The 17,878-nt window shown below is 44.7% G+C and overlaps 1 protein-coding gene across 10 annotated transcripts in view; it reads right to left on the reverse strand.

Annotated features, from left to right (window-relative positions):
• Window positions 1–17,878, reverse strand: part of AMBRA1 (autophagy and beclin 1 regulator 1) — a 172,747-nt gene that overhangs the window by 132,085 nt on the left and 22,784 nt on the right. For 5 of the 10 annotated variants that reach the window (XM_019975040.2, XM_019975039.2, XM_070767645.1 and 2 more), the window contains 6 exons: window positions 8,915–9,168; window positions 8,480–8,538; window positions 7,816–7,999; window positions 7,033–7,205; window positions 5,985–6,051; window positions 3,975–5,428 (listed from right to left, as the gene is read on the reverse strand). In XM_019975040.2, coding sequence (XP_019830599.2) covers window positions 3,975–5,428; window positions 5,985–6,051; window positions 7,033–7,205; window positions 7,816–7,999; window positions 8,480–8,538; window positions 8,915–9,049 — 2,072 coding nt within the window. In that variant the 5' untranslated portion in view covers window positions 9,050–9,168. The remainder of the gene's footprint in view (window positions 1–3,974; window positions 5,429–5,984; window positions 6,052–7,032; window positions 7,206–7,815; window positions 8,000–8,479; window positions 8,539–8,914; window positions 9,169–17,878) is intronic. The other 5 variants (XM_070767646.1, XM_019975042.2, XM_019975041.2 and 2 more) reach the window with 3 other exon arrangements.

Below are 17,878 nucleotides of genomic sequence, written 5' to 3' on the forward strand. Positions count from 1 at the left end.
ATAAATAAAAGAACTAATTAACGCAGTTCTGTGGCAAATAACTAAAACAGTGTTTCTCCCGTGGCCCTATTAAACATCACGTTGATTACATTTACCCAGTGACAATAATCACAAATGAGCTATCGGAGTTCCAGTTTCTTACAAAGAAAAGTCCACTGAAGAGCCCCTCAGGCAATGATCTACAGGAGCTTCAGAGGTTTTCACAGAGAAAACTGACGGTTAAAGCATTCATTTCAAACGAAGAGGAGGAAAGAGTGCCCTTTTTAGGACCCAGGAGTTCTGACTCCCATGTTTGCTACAGGCACCTCTGTAAGCCACTTCCCCTCGCTGTATCTAAGTTTCCTCATCAATTAGAAAAAGAGAGAGAGAGACAGAGGCTGAGCAACATAAACTCTACACTGTCTCCAGTTTTAAGATGCCATTTAAAATAATTTTCTCTTTTCCTTAATAGCAGCCTTTCAGGGCCATAGGGACTCCTGCTGCCAGGAGCCAGAGTACCCTCATTTTCTCCTGCTAGCTCAAAGGCAATCAGACCCCAAAAGAAGCTTCTCGTGGTGAAGCAAAGGGCCTGCCATCCAAGTTATAAATTGTAATCTGGAGTCAAGACTATATAAACAGTTGCTTTCCACTGCCCACAGGCAAAAGGAGATAAACTGTGAGCTGGTTATCACTGTTAAGTAACACAGAGCTATACTGAAATACACACCTTTTTGCTTCATATTCTCACTATCTGAAAACACTATAGATTGTATCAGCAGAGGCAAGGATCAAAACATGCCTCCTTAGACTATCTCCTACTATAAAGCTTAAGAAGAAACCCCCTCCCTTCAAGCAGACGTGCACACACAGCAATTACACCCTCGTCCCTGCCAGCCCAGCGGCAGCAACAGCCCAACAGTGACACCTGCTGGGGAAACTCCAGCAAGGGCCACTTGACAGCCAGAGAGCGTGGGACCCCCGGGAGGAGGAGGAGCTGCCGCTTCATTTACACCAAAATGCAAGCTCTCAGTTTATGAGGAAGTGGTGGCCCTTCTCTAATGGGTGTGCACTTAAAATATTTTATAATATACCTCATTTTTGAGGAGGCTGTCAACCTTCATGGTACACACCTCATCTCATTCAAGCTCATCTGAAAAGAAGCAACTCCATAAATAATGTATCCAACCACCGTATTAATACATTATTGTACAACGAGAACCATGCATCTGTGTATTTTGAATCTAAAAAGCATATATATAATTATTTACAGCAAGATGACAAGGGGTTTCATCTTCTGCAACATACATTTTCTAAATACTTGAACTCTTTTTATTTAAACCACAAATACATACTACCTCTTGTCTACAAAAAATTTTGACAGATCCTTAATAATAGTTTCAGGGTTTTAAATGGCATACATTATTAAGAAGTAACTATTAATATTTTAGTCACATGTGGTTACCTATGTAGTTCCTCAGATTACACTTGTCACATTTCAAAAGCTCAACAGCCATATGTGGTTGGTAGATACTATCCTAGATGGCACAGATACAGAACATTTTATTAGACAGCACTGCTCTAGAAACACATTGGAGTATTTTCAAACAAAATTATGTGATGACTGGATGGAAAGGAAGGGTAGGGAGTACAGACAAAAGTGTTGAAAATTTCTGGAGTCAGGTGATAAGCATATTATGGGAGCTCTATTTTTATGTTCTCTATTTTTATGTTTGAAGATTTCTATAATCAAAAAATTAAAAGAAAGAAAACAAAAATGGTTCACCTAAAAATATATCATCACTTTAAGAAATACACCATAGACAGCAGCTTGGAAAAATCTTTTTTACGCACACCAGAGTTCAAATTCCCATTCAGCAACCTACTGTGTGACCTTTAACAAGAAACTTGACTTCTCTGAGCCTCTCCTTCCTCAACTTAAAGATGGGAAATTTAATACCTGCTTTGCACAGAGTTACTCTAGAAATTAGAAACAATGCAAAGCTAGAACACAGGAGTAGGCTCTCAGTTATTGGTATCTCTAATTATTATCAAACAGTAGAGTTTGTTTTAAATGACTCAGGTATTTCTCAGCACAGCAACACATGAAGAGTTGTTCTGCTAGAACAGAATGAACAAAGGCTAACCACAAGCCCACTGGTGCCAGAGCACCAGGTCCTCGTAGACTTTCAGAGCAGTAACTGAAGACAGTCCTTTCTGGTTGCCTTTAAACACACTTCCTGAATGCTGATGCATGTTGGGTACTATGCTTGCTACCATCTCGTGTGCTCAGAAGCTCAGTCATGCCTGACTCTGCAACCCCGTGGACTGCAGCCCACCAGGCTCCCCTGTTCATGGGATTTTCTAGGCAAGAACACTGGAGTGGGTTGACGTTTCCTTCTCCATCTTACCTCTTGACAAAAAGGAAGAACAGAGTCTCCGGCTCCTGACAGGGGTCATTACACAAAGCAAAATATTACAAAGACGGCAATGTAGGAGATATTAATCCAGAACTGGCCTCAACCATACGGGCACAGTATCAATCATTTCATCTATCTTTCCTATCATGACCAAGTCTCTCTGTGTTCTCAGACAGTAACTGCCCTTAAGTAACCGCTTTTATCTAGAATTCACCACACTCTTCCCTTCCTCAGGAGGCTATTTATTTAGGTGCTATTCCCCTAAAATAAAAAAGGTCTTTCCCTTTCCAGATCCTACCCTTCTTTCAAGGCTTGATTTCGCAACGCCTTCTTTGATGATACTTCCCTTTCTCTGAAATTAGACTACACTGAGTCTCAGTACCACACAATGGAGCATTTGGCTCATTTACATTTTTTATATAATTACATGTAAATAAGTCTTGCCTCTACAACAACACTCTATACTGCCAGTGGGCAAAGACCAGGTATTGAGCTTCTTTTGTATTCCTGACAGTGCCCAGCACAGTGCTGGGGAAAAAAAATGTAATTCAACAAGACTTATTAACTGGGCAACTCTCTAAAGCATCCTCCCAAAATAACAAGTACATGATGTGCACAATCCATATTCCCACCCTTGTTAGAAGCTTATGTCAGAGAAATTTCAGTTGCTTCAACAGAGGATGCAATGCAGAGAAATATGCTGCTTGAATCCAACAGGCATATTCTGGGAGTCGGTGATTACGCTAGATCTGACCTTTACAGAATTACAGAAAGAAGTCCCTAATAAATCAAGATAGATGCGCACGCAGCCATATACGGAACACGAGGTGGGCGATCAACTACACCCACGCTGTGTCTTCCATGAAAGAGCTGCCTGGGATGCCGAGCCGAGTATGGAGAGGCCTTCCTTCTATGAATCTCTTCTTCCCCATCTGCAGGTGATGTCCCTCTGGAAGATCTACTCAAAAAATCTTAAGTAACTTACTGTCCAAAACATATATATATATAGCTACAGGAAAAAAATAGTCCTCAATATATATCTATACACTCTTTTATTCTCCTTTTGTCAAGTTGCAATGTTCCAAAAGATGAGGTTTAAGAAATTGTCCAAAGCAATACAAAGACCCAATACACTAATCTGTCCCAAGTACAGCTCTCTTCTACTATCAGAAATTTTTTTCCCTCTAGCCTCTCTGGGATATTGTGTTGTTTAACGATAACCAGCCCTGCACAGACAATCCTTTTAGGAGGCCAAAAAGCAGAGTGGAGGAAGTTCATGGTTCTACCTCCTCACGCCTCTCTAAGCTCACCCACAACTCTCCTTTAAGGCTACACGTCACGTGAGCCGAGCCAGAGTCACATAAGAGAGCAGTGTCGCTGGACTCAGGCTGCCAGGCCTTATCCTCTCTCTGCCACCACAGCAAGCTTTTCCACGAAGACGCAATGGAAGCTCAGGAGATCAGAACCAGATGCGTGGGTCCCAGACACTCCAGATGCAGCCACCGAGACCCACAGGGCTGAAGAAGAGGCACCAGGAGAAAAAGGGGCGTGGGAGGAGACCGGGAGGCCTCTGCTTACCTCCTGAGAGAATCCTCCTCAGAGCTCTCCTCCGGCAGATCCTGATGTAAGGCCTCCTGTGACACAGTTCCAGATCGGCTGGCCTGGGTGTAAATGCGTTCCCAGTGGCCCGTCTCCTGGTTGAAGGCCACCCCCACAGTCCTCTCCTCCTGTGGGCTGGCAGAGTTGCCCAACTCCAGCCTGCTGGAGCTGGCCGTCTGGCCCTCAGTCCGCTCGAGAGGGGGCAGCTGGCTGCCACTCGCGGCCATGCCCTCAAAGGTGCCGGGGACCTGCCAGGAGGCGCTGGCCTCGCCAGAGGAGTAGTTAGGTGTGCTTCTTTCCCAGCGCAGAGTGTCGTTGTTGAAGGTCAGCAGATTGTGGCAAGCGCGGCAGCGGTTCAAGTGGCCACGGGACAGGTTGGAGTTGTTCTCGCTGCTGTGCGGGGTGGGCTGGTGGGACGGCCCTGGCCGTTCGGATTCAAGGTTATTGTTGAGCATTTCCTGGGCCTGCTGGGCCTGGGGGGCCTCCCCGCTGAGGCTCTGGTCCAGCTCCTGAAGCCGGTCATACTCCAGAAAGAAGCGTCTCAGGTCACACTGAAGCTCGTGGCGGATGCTGCCCGAGTTGTTTTGGCTGGAGCCGTTCCCTCCATCTGACTCAGCTGCCAACCCCGAGGCTGGAAAACCCCTCCCTTCTGTGGCTGAAGTGTACACAGAGGCTTGAGAGCCACCTTCCTGCTGTCGCAGCACAGAGAGTAGACTCACCGAAGAGGCGCTGGTCCTGGGCGGGGGCATGGACTCTGCCTCGGAGCGAGAGTTCAGACTGAGCACTGTCCGGGTCCACTCAGATCCCGTCAGCCCGGAGGCTATGTCCCGGTGGTACCTGGAAGGGTGGCCAGACAGAGGGCCTCCCAGGGAGCGCCGCGGGGGACCCAGGCTGAGGTTGCGGAGCGTGTTGCCGGCGGTGCTGCTCTGGACCGTACTGAAGGCAGACGGCCGGCTCAGGAGGCCCGGGTCGTGCGGCGCTGACGAGGCCTGCTCCGGGGGGTGGAAGGGCTCGGTCTGCACAAAAGAAAAGGAAGGGGTAGTAGCCCTGGCAGAAGCAGGGGGGACACTGTCCTGGTGTGGCAAGAGGGAAGGAACTCGAGTGCCCGAGCAGCGGCTGCAAAGGCACAGGATCCCAAGGTGCTGGCAGCACTCGGCTGTGGGGTAACTGACCCGCTGTCGGAGCCGGATGTAAGCGGAAGTCCTGGGGCGCTCCGTGGAGGGCTGAGGGGGAGGCGGTGGGGGTGAGGGGGTGGCAGGATCTTGCACTGTGCTTTGCTCTCCCACCTGGATGCAAGAGGAGCGGGAGGACAGCATGTGCAGGAAATTGTGGAGGAGAGGCGTCCGGCGCACGGGCTGTGACTGCAGGAGGGCCCGCTGACGGTAGTGCGACAGTTCTGCTCCGTCTACGGGGATCTCTGGTTCGTCATCACCCTGCAACATGGACCAAGGTGGGGCAGGGGCAGAACCAGGCAGTTAGGTAGAACTTCCAGGTAAATCCAGAGAAATTACTGATAATCATCCAAGGACAACACACATTCTAGAGAGGCAACAATGCCACCCTTGAAGCACTGAGAACTAACGGGGTCCAGATTCGGAATCATCATATGGTATCAAATCATTCACTTGCAACTAGCAACATTTCTCAACGAGTTCAGCTGGCAACCCAATTCTCTTACAATAGGCATTTCCATGACACGGAGGCTGTGAGGGGAAGCAAGACGTCAACCAGCCAAAGGCACCCGAACAACAAGTTATCCGACGCAGTCTGGTTACTTCTACTGGGACTATCACTCGGGGGTTTCGGAATGGACTCCCCTGTCAAGACCTACAGTTCTAACTTTGAATATGGTCTGCGGCTAGTTTTAAATCTTGACTGGAAAGAAACACTCAGACGTTGAAAATTAAAGTCCAATACCATCAGAATCCGAGCACTACTTCAGCAAACAACCCACAGTTTAGATGGAGCTGGACCTGCTGACTAACTTACCTGCTGATTAGAGGGGTTAACAATTGCTGTGAGTAAGTAGTGTCCAAGAGGATCAAATCTCACCAGACTGAAAACACAGAAGAAACGGACAGAGACATGGAGAGAGAAATTCTGTTAACTGAGGAAAGGAAACCCGGCAGAAAATTTCTAGTGATCGTTACTGACAACTGTGGGATTTACCCAGGCATCCACCTAATGCTAGAGACTTCCAAAACTTTCAAAACCGATTAAAATACTAAAGCTCACTCCTTCCTGTTGCATCCTCACACCTGCCAGAATAAGGGAATACATTTCACAAAAAATAATTTCAAGAACACCCCTGGGCTTCCATCTCAGGAAGCAGCTACATTAAGCACACAGCCGCTCACGGCCAAGAGCCCATCATAATGGTAAAGCAGAGGACGCTTCCATACTCTGCCACAGGTTCGCGCCTCCCCTCACACAGCTGCTACACTGGCGAGAAGCATGAGGGCTGGTGACAAGGAACAGTCCCGGTGTCAAGCAACCCACCTGAGGCTAGAAAATTAGTGAAGATCCAATGGCAACACCAAGAGGCCCAAAGGGAAACAGAGCCTCGGCTTCGGTTCAGGCAGTATGTGCGCTGACTTTGAAGGCCACGTATGGCAGTATTAGCAGACTTGATATCTCTCTACATCTCCACTTTCCATTGTGACTAACAGAAAACCAGGGGTGAGCAATTTACCCACCAAGCTCCCCACCACCTGAACACCTTTTAAGGTTCAAAACAAACAAAAAAAAGCCTTTATCCCAAACCAGATAGCTTTGAACCTAAAAAAGATTCTAAAGGCCTTCATCTACAAAGACCTGAAGATGAGGCCAATAAGGAACAGCTGAAATGAACAACATGCACTGCTTCCCAGCTGACTGGCCAACAGTTTAAAAAGTATGAAGAGCCACAGGGATAACACCCCTGCCCTGAGCTGGGATAATACAGAGATAACAATCTATCTCTTGGGGCGAAAGCACCCTTAAATGTTCTCCACGTGTTAATCCTATGCCAGACACTGCTGGTGCCCAGACTGCTCACCGGACCCGTTCCATCTCGCTAGCTGTCTTCACCACGGCAAAGGGTTCCCGGCGACTCCAGTCCCAGAAGTGGATCTCGCTGGCAGTGGCAATCAGCAGAAGCTGAGCCGTGGGGTGGAAAGCCAGGGAGGCAATGGCATTGTTGCTATCTGTGAACCAGCTCTCACTGCCACCCTGTGAATGAACAAATCCAAGGCATTCTCAAGTTACAAGCTGCCAGCGAAATAAGTCAATTTCAAAAAAAGGGTCCAGGTCGAGTAAAATGACTACTTGTAGGGCCTACTTTAAATATGTCTTCTGAAAACCAGATACAAAACCAGTGATCTGGCAGTGTCACCAAATTTACTAGAAAAACATTACTGTCAATTCAGTTCTGTTATCTACAATGTATAAGCAATGAGCACCTGTTTCTATAGTCCGTGAAGACTCAAGCTTTGGTGCATACCACGGTACACAACAGCCCACTAGCCAGTCTCCAGGACAAGGAGCACACTGCTTTGACGATCGTGATCAGAAAAACAGTACAATCCTTGATCTAAGAAAAGAGAAATCCACCCTGAAGACGTCTCAGCACGTCTGGTGCCTTGTCACCATGGGCAGACAGTTACAGGGTGTTCATCTTGAAATGGAGCACTGTGGGCTCGACTCCCTCTCAGTAAGTGAACAGTAACTATTAAGTACCCAGGGACGGTCCTGGAACATGGCCAGTCTCTCCTTCAGAGTCAAGAATGCAAGGGTAAATAAGCCTCTGCATCTAGAGTACCAAAGAAAAGGAAACGCTTACGTGTAAATCCCAGATCCGAACCTCCCCATCTAGGCAGCCAGAAGCGATGAGGCCTGAGATGGTGGGATGAAACGTGACACACCACGGCGTGCGGCGGTGTCCAATCAGAGAGTGAACACACTTGCCCGTCTTCACTTCCGTGATATAGATGTTATGGTTTACGTGAGTGGAAGCCAAGAGAGTCCTAGGGAATCAAGGAGGAGGAAGCCAATGTAGAGAACGCGGGAGGGAAACTGATACTCATTCCCCATCCCCACAGGGAAAACAACACCTTGGGCTTTCCTAACAACAGAAACATTCTCATCTTTAAAAGCTTTTGGCTTCTCCATTCTGTCCCTAAACGACACATAACCCCTTCAAAAGAATACTTTTTCCAGCAGGGAAAATTATTATGCTATTAGTGGCCTATATCACACAGGCAAAGGATTGAGAATCTTTCCAAGTTTTGATCCTCGACGTTTCACAGGTTCCTTTGTTTATTCCCATTATTTTAATGGCTAGCACTGGTCATCTATTTCCCCCCTTTCTGATAACACTGGCAAAGTTCTGTTCATACAGTGACTCAAAGAGTCTTCAGGGATTTCACTTGCATGAAGCTCAGCAAAATACACAGAAACCAACGCTACCGCAAGTCTCAGGTAAAGCTTAGGTAAGAACTAGGTACCTGTCTGGGCTGAAGGCCAATAAAAAGGTGGAGCGTGGACTATCCGGCAGTTCTACTCTCTGAGAAATAAAACAAACAAAAGTTAAAACACATTACTTATAAACTATGGCTCACTCTATCTCAAAACACCATTCTACAGAGATTTTACAGTATAAGCTGAAAAACTGGAGACAACGATCAAGCTACAAATTGAGAGAGATAAATCTAAATTACCTTCAGGAAATCTAGCTGCAAAGGAAAAAGATATTTCTAGCCCATCCGTATTTGTAAACACAAAAACACAACACCCCAAAACAACAAAAAACCTAAGTTAGATATATCAGTTCTGCTACACAAAATAAACTGTGTGCCAGCTCTGCGTCATTAACTCACTCTAAGGCCTCATTCTACTGTCATCCCTACAAATCCTATGTGAAAAGTAACCAGTGTTCTTACCTTGCCCTCCCATTTCATACACCGGGTTTTATCTTCAACCAGCTCCTGCAGAAGTCGCTGAGCTCCAAATGTCCGAGTGCCCCGTTCTCTCCCCCAGAGAATGCGGACGGCATTCTTCTCTGGAACAACCTTCATGGCGCTCAGTAAGCACTCTCACACCGGGCACGGGAAGAGGAGGAGCGAGCAACAGCTCCACACGCCGAAGCAGCTAAACTGAGGCCATTCAGATCCTTGTAAGTTGTCTTCATGGAAATCTAAGGTAAGACATTTAATGTCAAAGAGCATCTATCCTGCAATCAGAGGAAGTTCCCACCTCAAATACGACTCTAGTTTAGAGACGAAAGTACTATTCTCTTCATGTGTAATGACACCTTCTCAGAAAAGCCGCTTCTTCCGTAACTTTTCGTCCAAGAATATTTCACCCTTAAATTCCTCTTCCATCCTCCATAGCTCAGCCTTGTATCTAAGAAACAGAAAGGGACTTCTCTGGTGGTCCATGGCTAAGACTCCTGACTCCCAGCGCAGGCTCGGGTCTGATCTCTGTTGGTGAACTAGATCCCATATGCCACAACTAAGACCCAGTGCAGCCAAGGGGAAAAACAGAACTTCAAAAACAGACCACTGTCAAAAGGAGTTAATTCTTTTTATCAGGCAATCAAGAGCTTTTACTACTAAACAAAAGGGCTAAAACCGTGTCAAAAACAAGACAAATCACAACACAGTATTTGCACTCCCAGCTCTGTGCCGCGCTGCCTGCCTAACTGCTAGGACCCCTCTGATCACTTGGGCAGCCTCCAAGGCAAAGGATGGGTTACTGATTTCAAAAGGTATTACTTGAGGTATGGTTCTTATGTACTAGCTTCAGTTCTATCTCCTGCCTAAAAGCAAGAGCACAGAACTACTTTGAGGTACCTTTCTCATTCTCTTTTTCTCATCTCCACTCAAGTTCCAGAATAGAGGATAGAGGAGGAAGAAGAAGAAAAATTTTTATTTCCTTTTTAATCATCCACTGCAAGCCTTAACGGTATAAAACTGTCACAAAATAAACACAAATTCCACTAAAATGTCAACTAGCAGCAAAACAAACACACGTGAAAATTAAAGAAATCTGAAAATACATATATAATTGTTATTCATTGCGGCACTGTTTCTTCAACTCTGCTATGAAAAAATTCAAATAGAAAAGTTGAGAACACAGTAGAATAAACACATACTGCTCATTACTTAAGACTCAAGAACTGTTAATATATTGTCAAATTTGCCTCCTCTGTCTCCATGGATAGAGATATAGAAGGGTCCCTTTTAATTTTCCTGTGAACCACTGCAGCAGGCATGGGGACAGCCTAACCCTATAGACCTCACTGTGCATTTCCTACGAATGAGGACATTTAGCTTCATAACTACACTATTGCCACCATTATCATTTGTGCTTTAATACACCAAAAAATACTCCCAAAGGTGTCTTTAATAGTGGTTTAAAAAAAAAAAAAAAAATCCAGAACCCAATCAAGGCTCAAGAAATGAATCTGGATGATGTCTCTTTAGCCTCTTTTATTCTAGAATGGCCTCCAAGTTTTATTCTGGTTGGTTTTGTCTATGGTTTGTTTGTTTACAACACAAGCTTCCTAAAAAGACCAGACAGGTGACTTGTTGACTTGCAGCTGACTGTTACATCTCAGTTACGTCTGATTATTTCCCCGCAGTGCCATTCAGCTTGCCTCTCTACCCCTAACACCTCCTGTAAACACTGACTCGATCGAGGTTGAGAGGCTCAGGAAAGGATGCTTCACAGGTGATGCTACCTACGTCCCTCACAAGGCAGCCCATCGTGCTCTCAACTGCTCCACTTGGTGAGACCTGGTAAGCTACACGATCGTCTGGCAAAACATGATCACCTGATCGAGTCTTAACAGCCAGAGCTCTATAAAGGTATGTTTCCTCCTTTACAGTAAGCAACCTGCGGCTAATGTTTGGCACCATGTGAAATGCTGTTCCTCGTCAACCTTTTGCTTCATAGTTCAGCAGTTACTGATGATTCCTTCGTAAATTATTTCATTTGGGGGCTGGAATATGTTGATTTTCCAATTCCATCATTATTTCTACATTAGTGGCATTCTTTTGGAAAGAATTTTCCCTTAATAACTGAAGTAGAGTAAATGCTTAATTTTTTCCTTAATTACTACTTATTATCTGTAATAGTAAAAACTGGGGACAACCCAAGTGCCCGTCTAAAGAGGACGAGATGACTAACCTATAATAAGGAAGATTCTCTGGGAATTGATAACAAAAGATCTTCAAGATACATTGTTCAGAGTGGGAAAAAGCAAGCAGCAGAACAATATATATAGCAAGGCTACCTTTTGAAAAAGAGGAGAAACTAATGGGCATTTATTTGAGACTGAAGGGACAAGGGGACCAGAGACAAAGATGGAAGCTGGACTTCTCAGTGTTCCCCTTTTGTCATTTTCATTTTTTAAATTACCTATTCAAACTTTATTCTTAAAATATTTGATGATGTGAAGAAAATGTTAAATGATAAAGACAAAACATAAAATTTATATATACAGTGTGATCTCAATTTTGTTTTTTAAAAAAACTTTAAGAATAATGATGCAAAAAATTATAAAAAGCATTAACCATGGTTCTCTTTGGGTGGTAGGATTATAGATGACTTCATCATCAGAAAAGGCACTGTTGATTTTTAAATTTAAAAAGTAATAACTGCTTATTGTAAAAAGTCAAACAATAATAAACTCTTTACATTTCAGGAAAGGTTGCAATCTAAAAAGTACACAATAAGACACATCCAAATACAGTAGGGAAAATACTTATTTGCCTGTGCCGAAATGAGATTTCTCTTTGGAACATTAAAATAGAAAGTCGGAAGGAGCCTACAGAAAGATGTAACTCTGAGTTCCTAGCTGCATATGGCACAAAGTTCGTCAGGAGTGACTAAGGAACACACTCCAGCCTGTATCCTCGGAGCACAGTTCTCACCCACCAGCAGCACACAAATGTAAGGATGCACACACTGACTGTGCCAACACGGTGCCAGCCAGCCTCCCGCAAAAGCTAAGGACGAACTAACTCAAAGGAAATTGTCTCCTTGGTGACTGACAACTCAGGGTTCAAAACCAAAAGTCTGGAAGTGAAACTGCCACAAAGCTGAATAATTACTAACCAGGAAGGTGGCAGAAATACAGTTCCCATCCATTCACTTTAATCCTCAACTGAGCCTGTAATTTTTCTTACAGCCAATCATTCTTTTACCTAATTTAGAGGTCTTCAGCAGAAATGAGTTCTGAGGGCTCCTAACAGTGCTGTGTTTAGTCGCTCAGTCGTGGCCGACTCTTCGCGACCCCATGGACTGTAGCCTGCCAGGCTCCTCTGTCCATGGGGATTCTCCAGGCAAGAATACTGGAATGGGTTGCCATGCCCTCCTCCAGGGCATGTTCCCCACCCAGGGATTGAACCCAGGTCTCCCGCACTGCAGGCGGATTCTTTACCATCTGAGCAACCAGGAAAACCCAGTGTTGTCCTATGGTGCAACATTAAAAGTACTTTGAGAGAAACGTATTTAAACCATTTATAATCTTATAATATGTGGTGAAAACAGCAACAATCCAATTTCAAAAAAAAAAAAAAAAAATCTGACCTTCTGACCTCATGTAACTCAAGAGGAAGAATACAGGTCACAGACACCGGTGATTCAGAAAACTGTGATGCAATCTTAAGTTCCTACACGAACCAGAAGGACAAGGGAAGAGCTGCTACAAATACCAGTTATCAAGAAAACTCAAAAACTAAAGCTCGGGATTACCACAGAGCCCATCTACCACTTCCCAGAGACCTAAACACACCAACGGTTCAAAGAAGAGAAGTCTGAGGGACGGCGAGAAGTCGAAGGGACTAAAGCAACTTCACAGTCTCTCTTTTGTCAGAAAAAAAATATTTGCTCTGTTTCTTTAAAAGGATAAGGGGCCTTCTCCTGATACACTCCTAATAGCCGCATGAGAAGAAATTCTACTTTGTTCTCCATAAAGAACAGAAGCTAAATCAAACTGCAGCTGGGCGGGCCCGTGGCTGAGGAAGTCCCAGTCAAGTGTGGTTTTCATTCCTCTCTTTAAAAAGGAGAAAGACAAGTTTCCTGATCTGTCCCTTAAGCTAGACTGGGACAAAAGATGCCAAGAACAGTCTTTGTGACACCGTTACACCGGCCCCCAAGTCAGTTCGCAACCACCGAAAGCCGTGCCCACGTACAACCAGGACACGATTAGGGTACGTACGCAACACAAACGCCAAGATCCACCCACCCCATCTCTAACCACTTCCCCTGTAACACGACCCAGAACTCTAAAAAGATGGGGAGGAAACCCTGAAAGGTTGTTAAGGTTATACTTAACAACCACTTATAAAAATCACCTAGAGGGGACTCCTCTGGTGGTCCAGCGGTTACAATTCCATTTCCAATGCTGGGGGCATGAGTTCGATCCCTGGGTGGGGAACTAAGATCCCACATGCCACATTGCATGGCGCCCCCCCTGCCCCCGGCCAAAAAAAAAAAGTCACTAAGATTATGCACAACCCAGTGGAAACTAAAGTTAGACTTATAGGTTCCCCTTGCAATTAAAAAAAAAAAAATTATTTATGTATGGCTGTGCTGGGTCGCCAGTGCTGTGTGGGCTTTTCTAGTCTCAGCAATCGGGGACTACTCTCTAGTAGCAACACACAGCCTCCCCACTGCGGTGGTTTCTCCTGCTGCAGAGCACTGGCTCTAGGGTGCTCCGGCTTCAGTTGTGGCGGCACGTGGGCTCAGCAGTTGCAGCTCCCGGGCTCCAGAGCACAGGCTCAACAGTTGTGGTGTGCAGGCTTAGTAGCTCTGCAGCCTGTGGGCTCTTCCTGGACCAGGGATTGAACTTGTGTCTCCTGCACCGGTGGATTCTTTACCACTGGGCAATCAGGGAAGCCCTTCCCCTTGCAATTTGATCACCTTATTATGCTAGCAATTTCACTCCCCCTTCTAGCAATATGACTTTGGACAAATTATTTAAGCTCTTTGAGACTTGGCTGCCTCCTCTGTAAACAGGAATCATGCTACTGGTCTCATCAAGTTGCTGTGAGGCTCTAAGAAAAGCATGGTGGAGCATTAAGAACTCTGCTATTACTGTCATTACTGAATCCTCTTTGGGGTTCACCATGGTTTCCCTCACCAAACGGTGTGCCCAGCTATCAATAAAATCTGAGACCTGTGATGCCATGATTCCCAACGGAAGCAGACTGCTTAAAAAACATTTCAGAGCTGTTACCAGACAACAAATTAAAGGAAAAGCATTTATTTGTGTGGCAAAACATAATTAAATGAGATATGGGCTACTTATACATAAAAAGTGAATTAAAATAGATTCAGTGACTTTGAGCTGTATCTGTAAAACCTGGCCAATAATTCACACCCCAAATCTTCCCTACCAATAGCATTCCAAGGGTATGAATCAGAAAGTTATTAGGCTTGGAAGGGACTGTGAGAATGCAGGCCAATGACCTCATTTATTTGAGTAACTGCATCTCTCCCCACTTCACTGTGCCCATGTAGGCAAAGTCTAAGAGTCAAATCAGCCATGTAACGCCAATGTATAGCAAAAAACAAAAAAAAAATCAGGATTCAACCCAAGGTTAGCTCTTTAAAAGGAAAAAAAAAAATCCTTTACTCAGTCTAGGATCACCTGCATAAGTAAAGTTCTCCCAAGAACTGGAAAATTAACTACAAACGTCAGACCTTTAATTAGAGGCCTACAAGTATCCAAGTATTCTTTAGAAACTCCATGTGGGTGGAAATACACAGGGTTTTTCTAAAGGGTTTTCTAAAAAACTTCAAAAACTAGCAGTTTTGTTTTCATCAATAGGACTTTCTACAGGGCATTTCAGGACACTTCTTAGGATGCCATATATGATCCAAGTCCAAAATGTAAGCACCGTAGCAGCAACCATCCCTGCCTCTACACAGCTCCTGCCCGACTCTTGGAGTAGACTGAGTGTGGGAGTGGGGCAGGGAATCTGGGGCGAAGCATCACAAATCTAGTACTGTAAAACAGGTAACAAATTCTGAAGGGAGACATATCTGGAGACATAAAAATTTCAACTATTACTTGAACTGTGTGCAGACTGCTAAAGGAGATCCTAGGATATACCAAACTGCTAACTGTGGCTTAAGTCTACAAAGAGAAACTTCAATGTTTAATCTTTTTATCCATAATTTCTAAATAAGAGACAGTGTAGTAGATTTATATACGGGTCCTGACAGGCCAATTGAACCCAGCTCTGTCACTTTCTCGGTGAAGTGTTCAACACTGAGTCGTGTCAGACTCGCTGCGACCCCATGGACTGTATGTAGCTCGCCAGGCTCCTGTGTTCATGGGATTCTCCAGACGAGAACACTGGAGTGGGCAGCCATTCCCTTCTCCAGGGGAATCTTCCCGACCCAGAGGCTGAACCTGGGTCTCCTGCATTGCAGGCAGTCTTCACCGTCTGAGCCACCAGGGAAGCCCCTGAGCCACCAGGGAAGCCCATTTTCTCAGTACATGACAGTTTCTTGGAATAGTTATTTAACTTCCTTGTACTCCAGTTTCATCATCTGTAAAACGCAGCATGTATATGATAGGATTACCACTAGGATTAAAAGACTTACCAAATGAAAAGTGCTTGCTATTATATAATTCCAGTGCTTGTACCAAATAATACCTTCTTTCTATAATGAAGAATTACAGAATGGCAATAAGAAAAATATATTTAAGGCCACAAAGTCCTATAAACAATCAGCCAGGGACTTCCCTGGCGGCCCACTGGTTAAGACTCTATGTTCCCAATGCAGGGGACGCTGGTTTGATCCCTGGTTCAATCCCTGGTCAGGGAAGATCCCGCATGCTGTGTGGCGCAGCCAAAAATAAATGAATAAATAAGTATGCAATTCTAAAAAAAAAATAAAAATCAGCCAAAATAAAGAAAATTATTCTAAGCAAATTGAGACTGTCCATTGCAAAGGTCTCCAACTCATTTTGTATTAAAGATATCTTACTACTGTCCCCTTTAAAAAAATAATAAGAAAATCTCAAGAGAGTGGTTAAGACAATAACAACACTTTCATCATCTTATTCATTCCCACTGCATTTTACATTTTACATAAAAAGTAACTCACTTATAATCCTCAGATACACGAGGCCCTAAGAGAACAAGTCACACGGTCAGCGGTGGGTTCAGAATCCAAACCCAGGCAGTCTGGCTCGTCTACACGCTTCATCACTACAGAACACTCCTTACCGCCTGACACAAAACCTCCCTTGAGGCCTCTCCTACTTCACATGCTAGTCTCACATACAGTAGGCCCTCCAGCAATGTTTCACTGTCTTACCATATCAACTGGAAATCAGCCTGCTTTGTATTTTTAATGTTCATTTCCCCAAAGGTCAAGAAATTGAAGAATCATGCTGAGGGGAATTCCCTAGTGCTCTAGTGGTTAGACTAGACCTCACTTTCACTCCCAAGGGCACAGGTTCAATCCCCAGCTGGGGAACTAAGATCTCACAAGCTACAGGGTATAGCCAAAAAAGAGAAAAAAAAAATGATGCTGAAGAAAAATGAAAAGAAAAAATTCTCACTCCTTCCTTTATAGCAATTTATTTACATAATTTCTGGGAGAAAAGAGGACTTTAAAACCTTCAACCAGAAATAAATTTGATAAAGTACCAAATAAAACTACACCATGAAATTCAGTTACTATGTAATTACACTACAAACCCACCAACTCCATCTAAGTAAGAAAATTACCTATCAGGAAATAGAGATCGATGCCACAGTACATCTACTTTTGTAAGGCAACCAGAACAGAACGTAAATCTCAAAAAACATAGTCAACAATGAATGTGACTGAACAAACTCTGTCATGTCTGTGCATTACCCCTTCATCCAACATGAAGTATGACATCAACACACCAGGCAAAAGGAAACGCAGAGCCTGCATGCAGAGCCCCCCGTAGGAGCCCTTTCTTATCCACAAAACAGATGCATGTGCCAGTGGCCTCCCTGCACTGCCAGAGCTAGGATTCTCCACACCTTGGTCTGCCTGCCTGTGACAGAGCCTCTCCAAGGACAGTCTCCATCAGTTTCTTCTGCCCTGCTCTCATGCTGCCCTACCCAGCGAGAAATAAGAACATATCCCTGAACCTGGGCTGACCGTGTGACTTGCGTTGACCACAGAATGTGGCAGAAGTGATGATATGCCAATTCCAGGCCTGGCAACATCCACTTTCACCCTTGGAAACCAATCACCAGGCTGCAAGGAAATTCAAGACATCACTCTGGAGAGAGAGGCCATATAGAGAGGTCCTAGATGATAAGACATTACTTAGAGAGAGGCCACACTGAAGACTATCAAGGTTTGAGACCAATGAGTTGAAACTCTGTTGTCCTGTCTAACCCAGCCCAGACACCAGCTGAAAACAGACGAGTGAGCGACCCCCACAGATGTGACACAGAGCAGAAGAGCCGACCAGACGAGCCCTGCCCAAACTCCTAAACCACAGGGTTGTGAGAAGCAACAAATCATGATCGTCCTAAGCCACAAATTTGGAAGTGGTGCGATACTATGATTTATAATAAGAAATACACATTTTTTCTGTGTCTTTTGGCACAGATTTCCTAAAACCCTTGAAATTTCCTGAGTGAGAGAAATCTTCTGTCATTCATAAGGAGCTTCTTTTAAACTTATAGGTTGACTTAGGGTGGTACCCTAGAAAGCCTCAGGATGGGGCTGGTCACCAGAAAAACCAAGTGATTAGAGGGAAAAAAAAGGGGAGAGGGGTTAGATGGGCGGGGAGATTAAGCACTATAAAAACTACTGAACAAGATTTGATGACCTTCCAGACTGGTGAACACATTCACAGGCCAGGAGGGTGATACACCCCAGTTCTATGA

This window comes from Bos indicus, chromosome 15 (assembly GCF_029378745.1).
Source record: "Bos indicus isolate NIAB-ARS_2022 breed Sahiwal x Tharparkar chromosome 15, NIAB-ARS_B.indTharparkar_mat_pri_1.0, whole genome shotgun sequence".
In the NCBI taxonomy this organism is placed as follows: Eukaryota; Metazoa; Chordata; class Mammalia; order Artiodactyla; family Bovidae; genus Bos; species Bos indicus.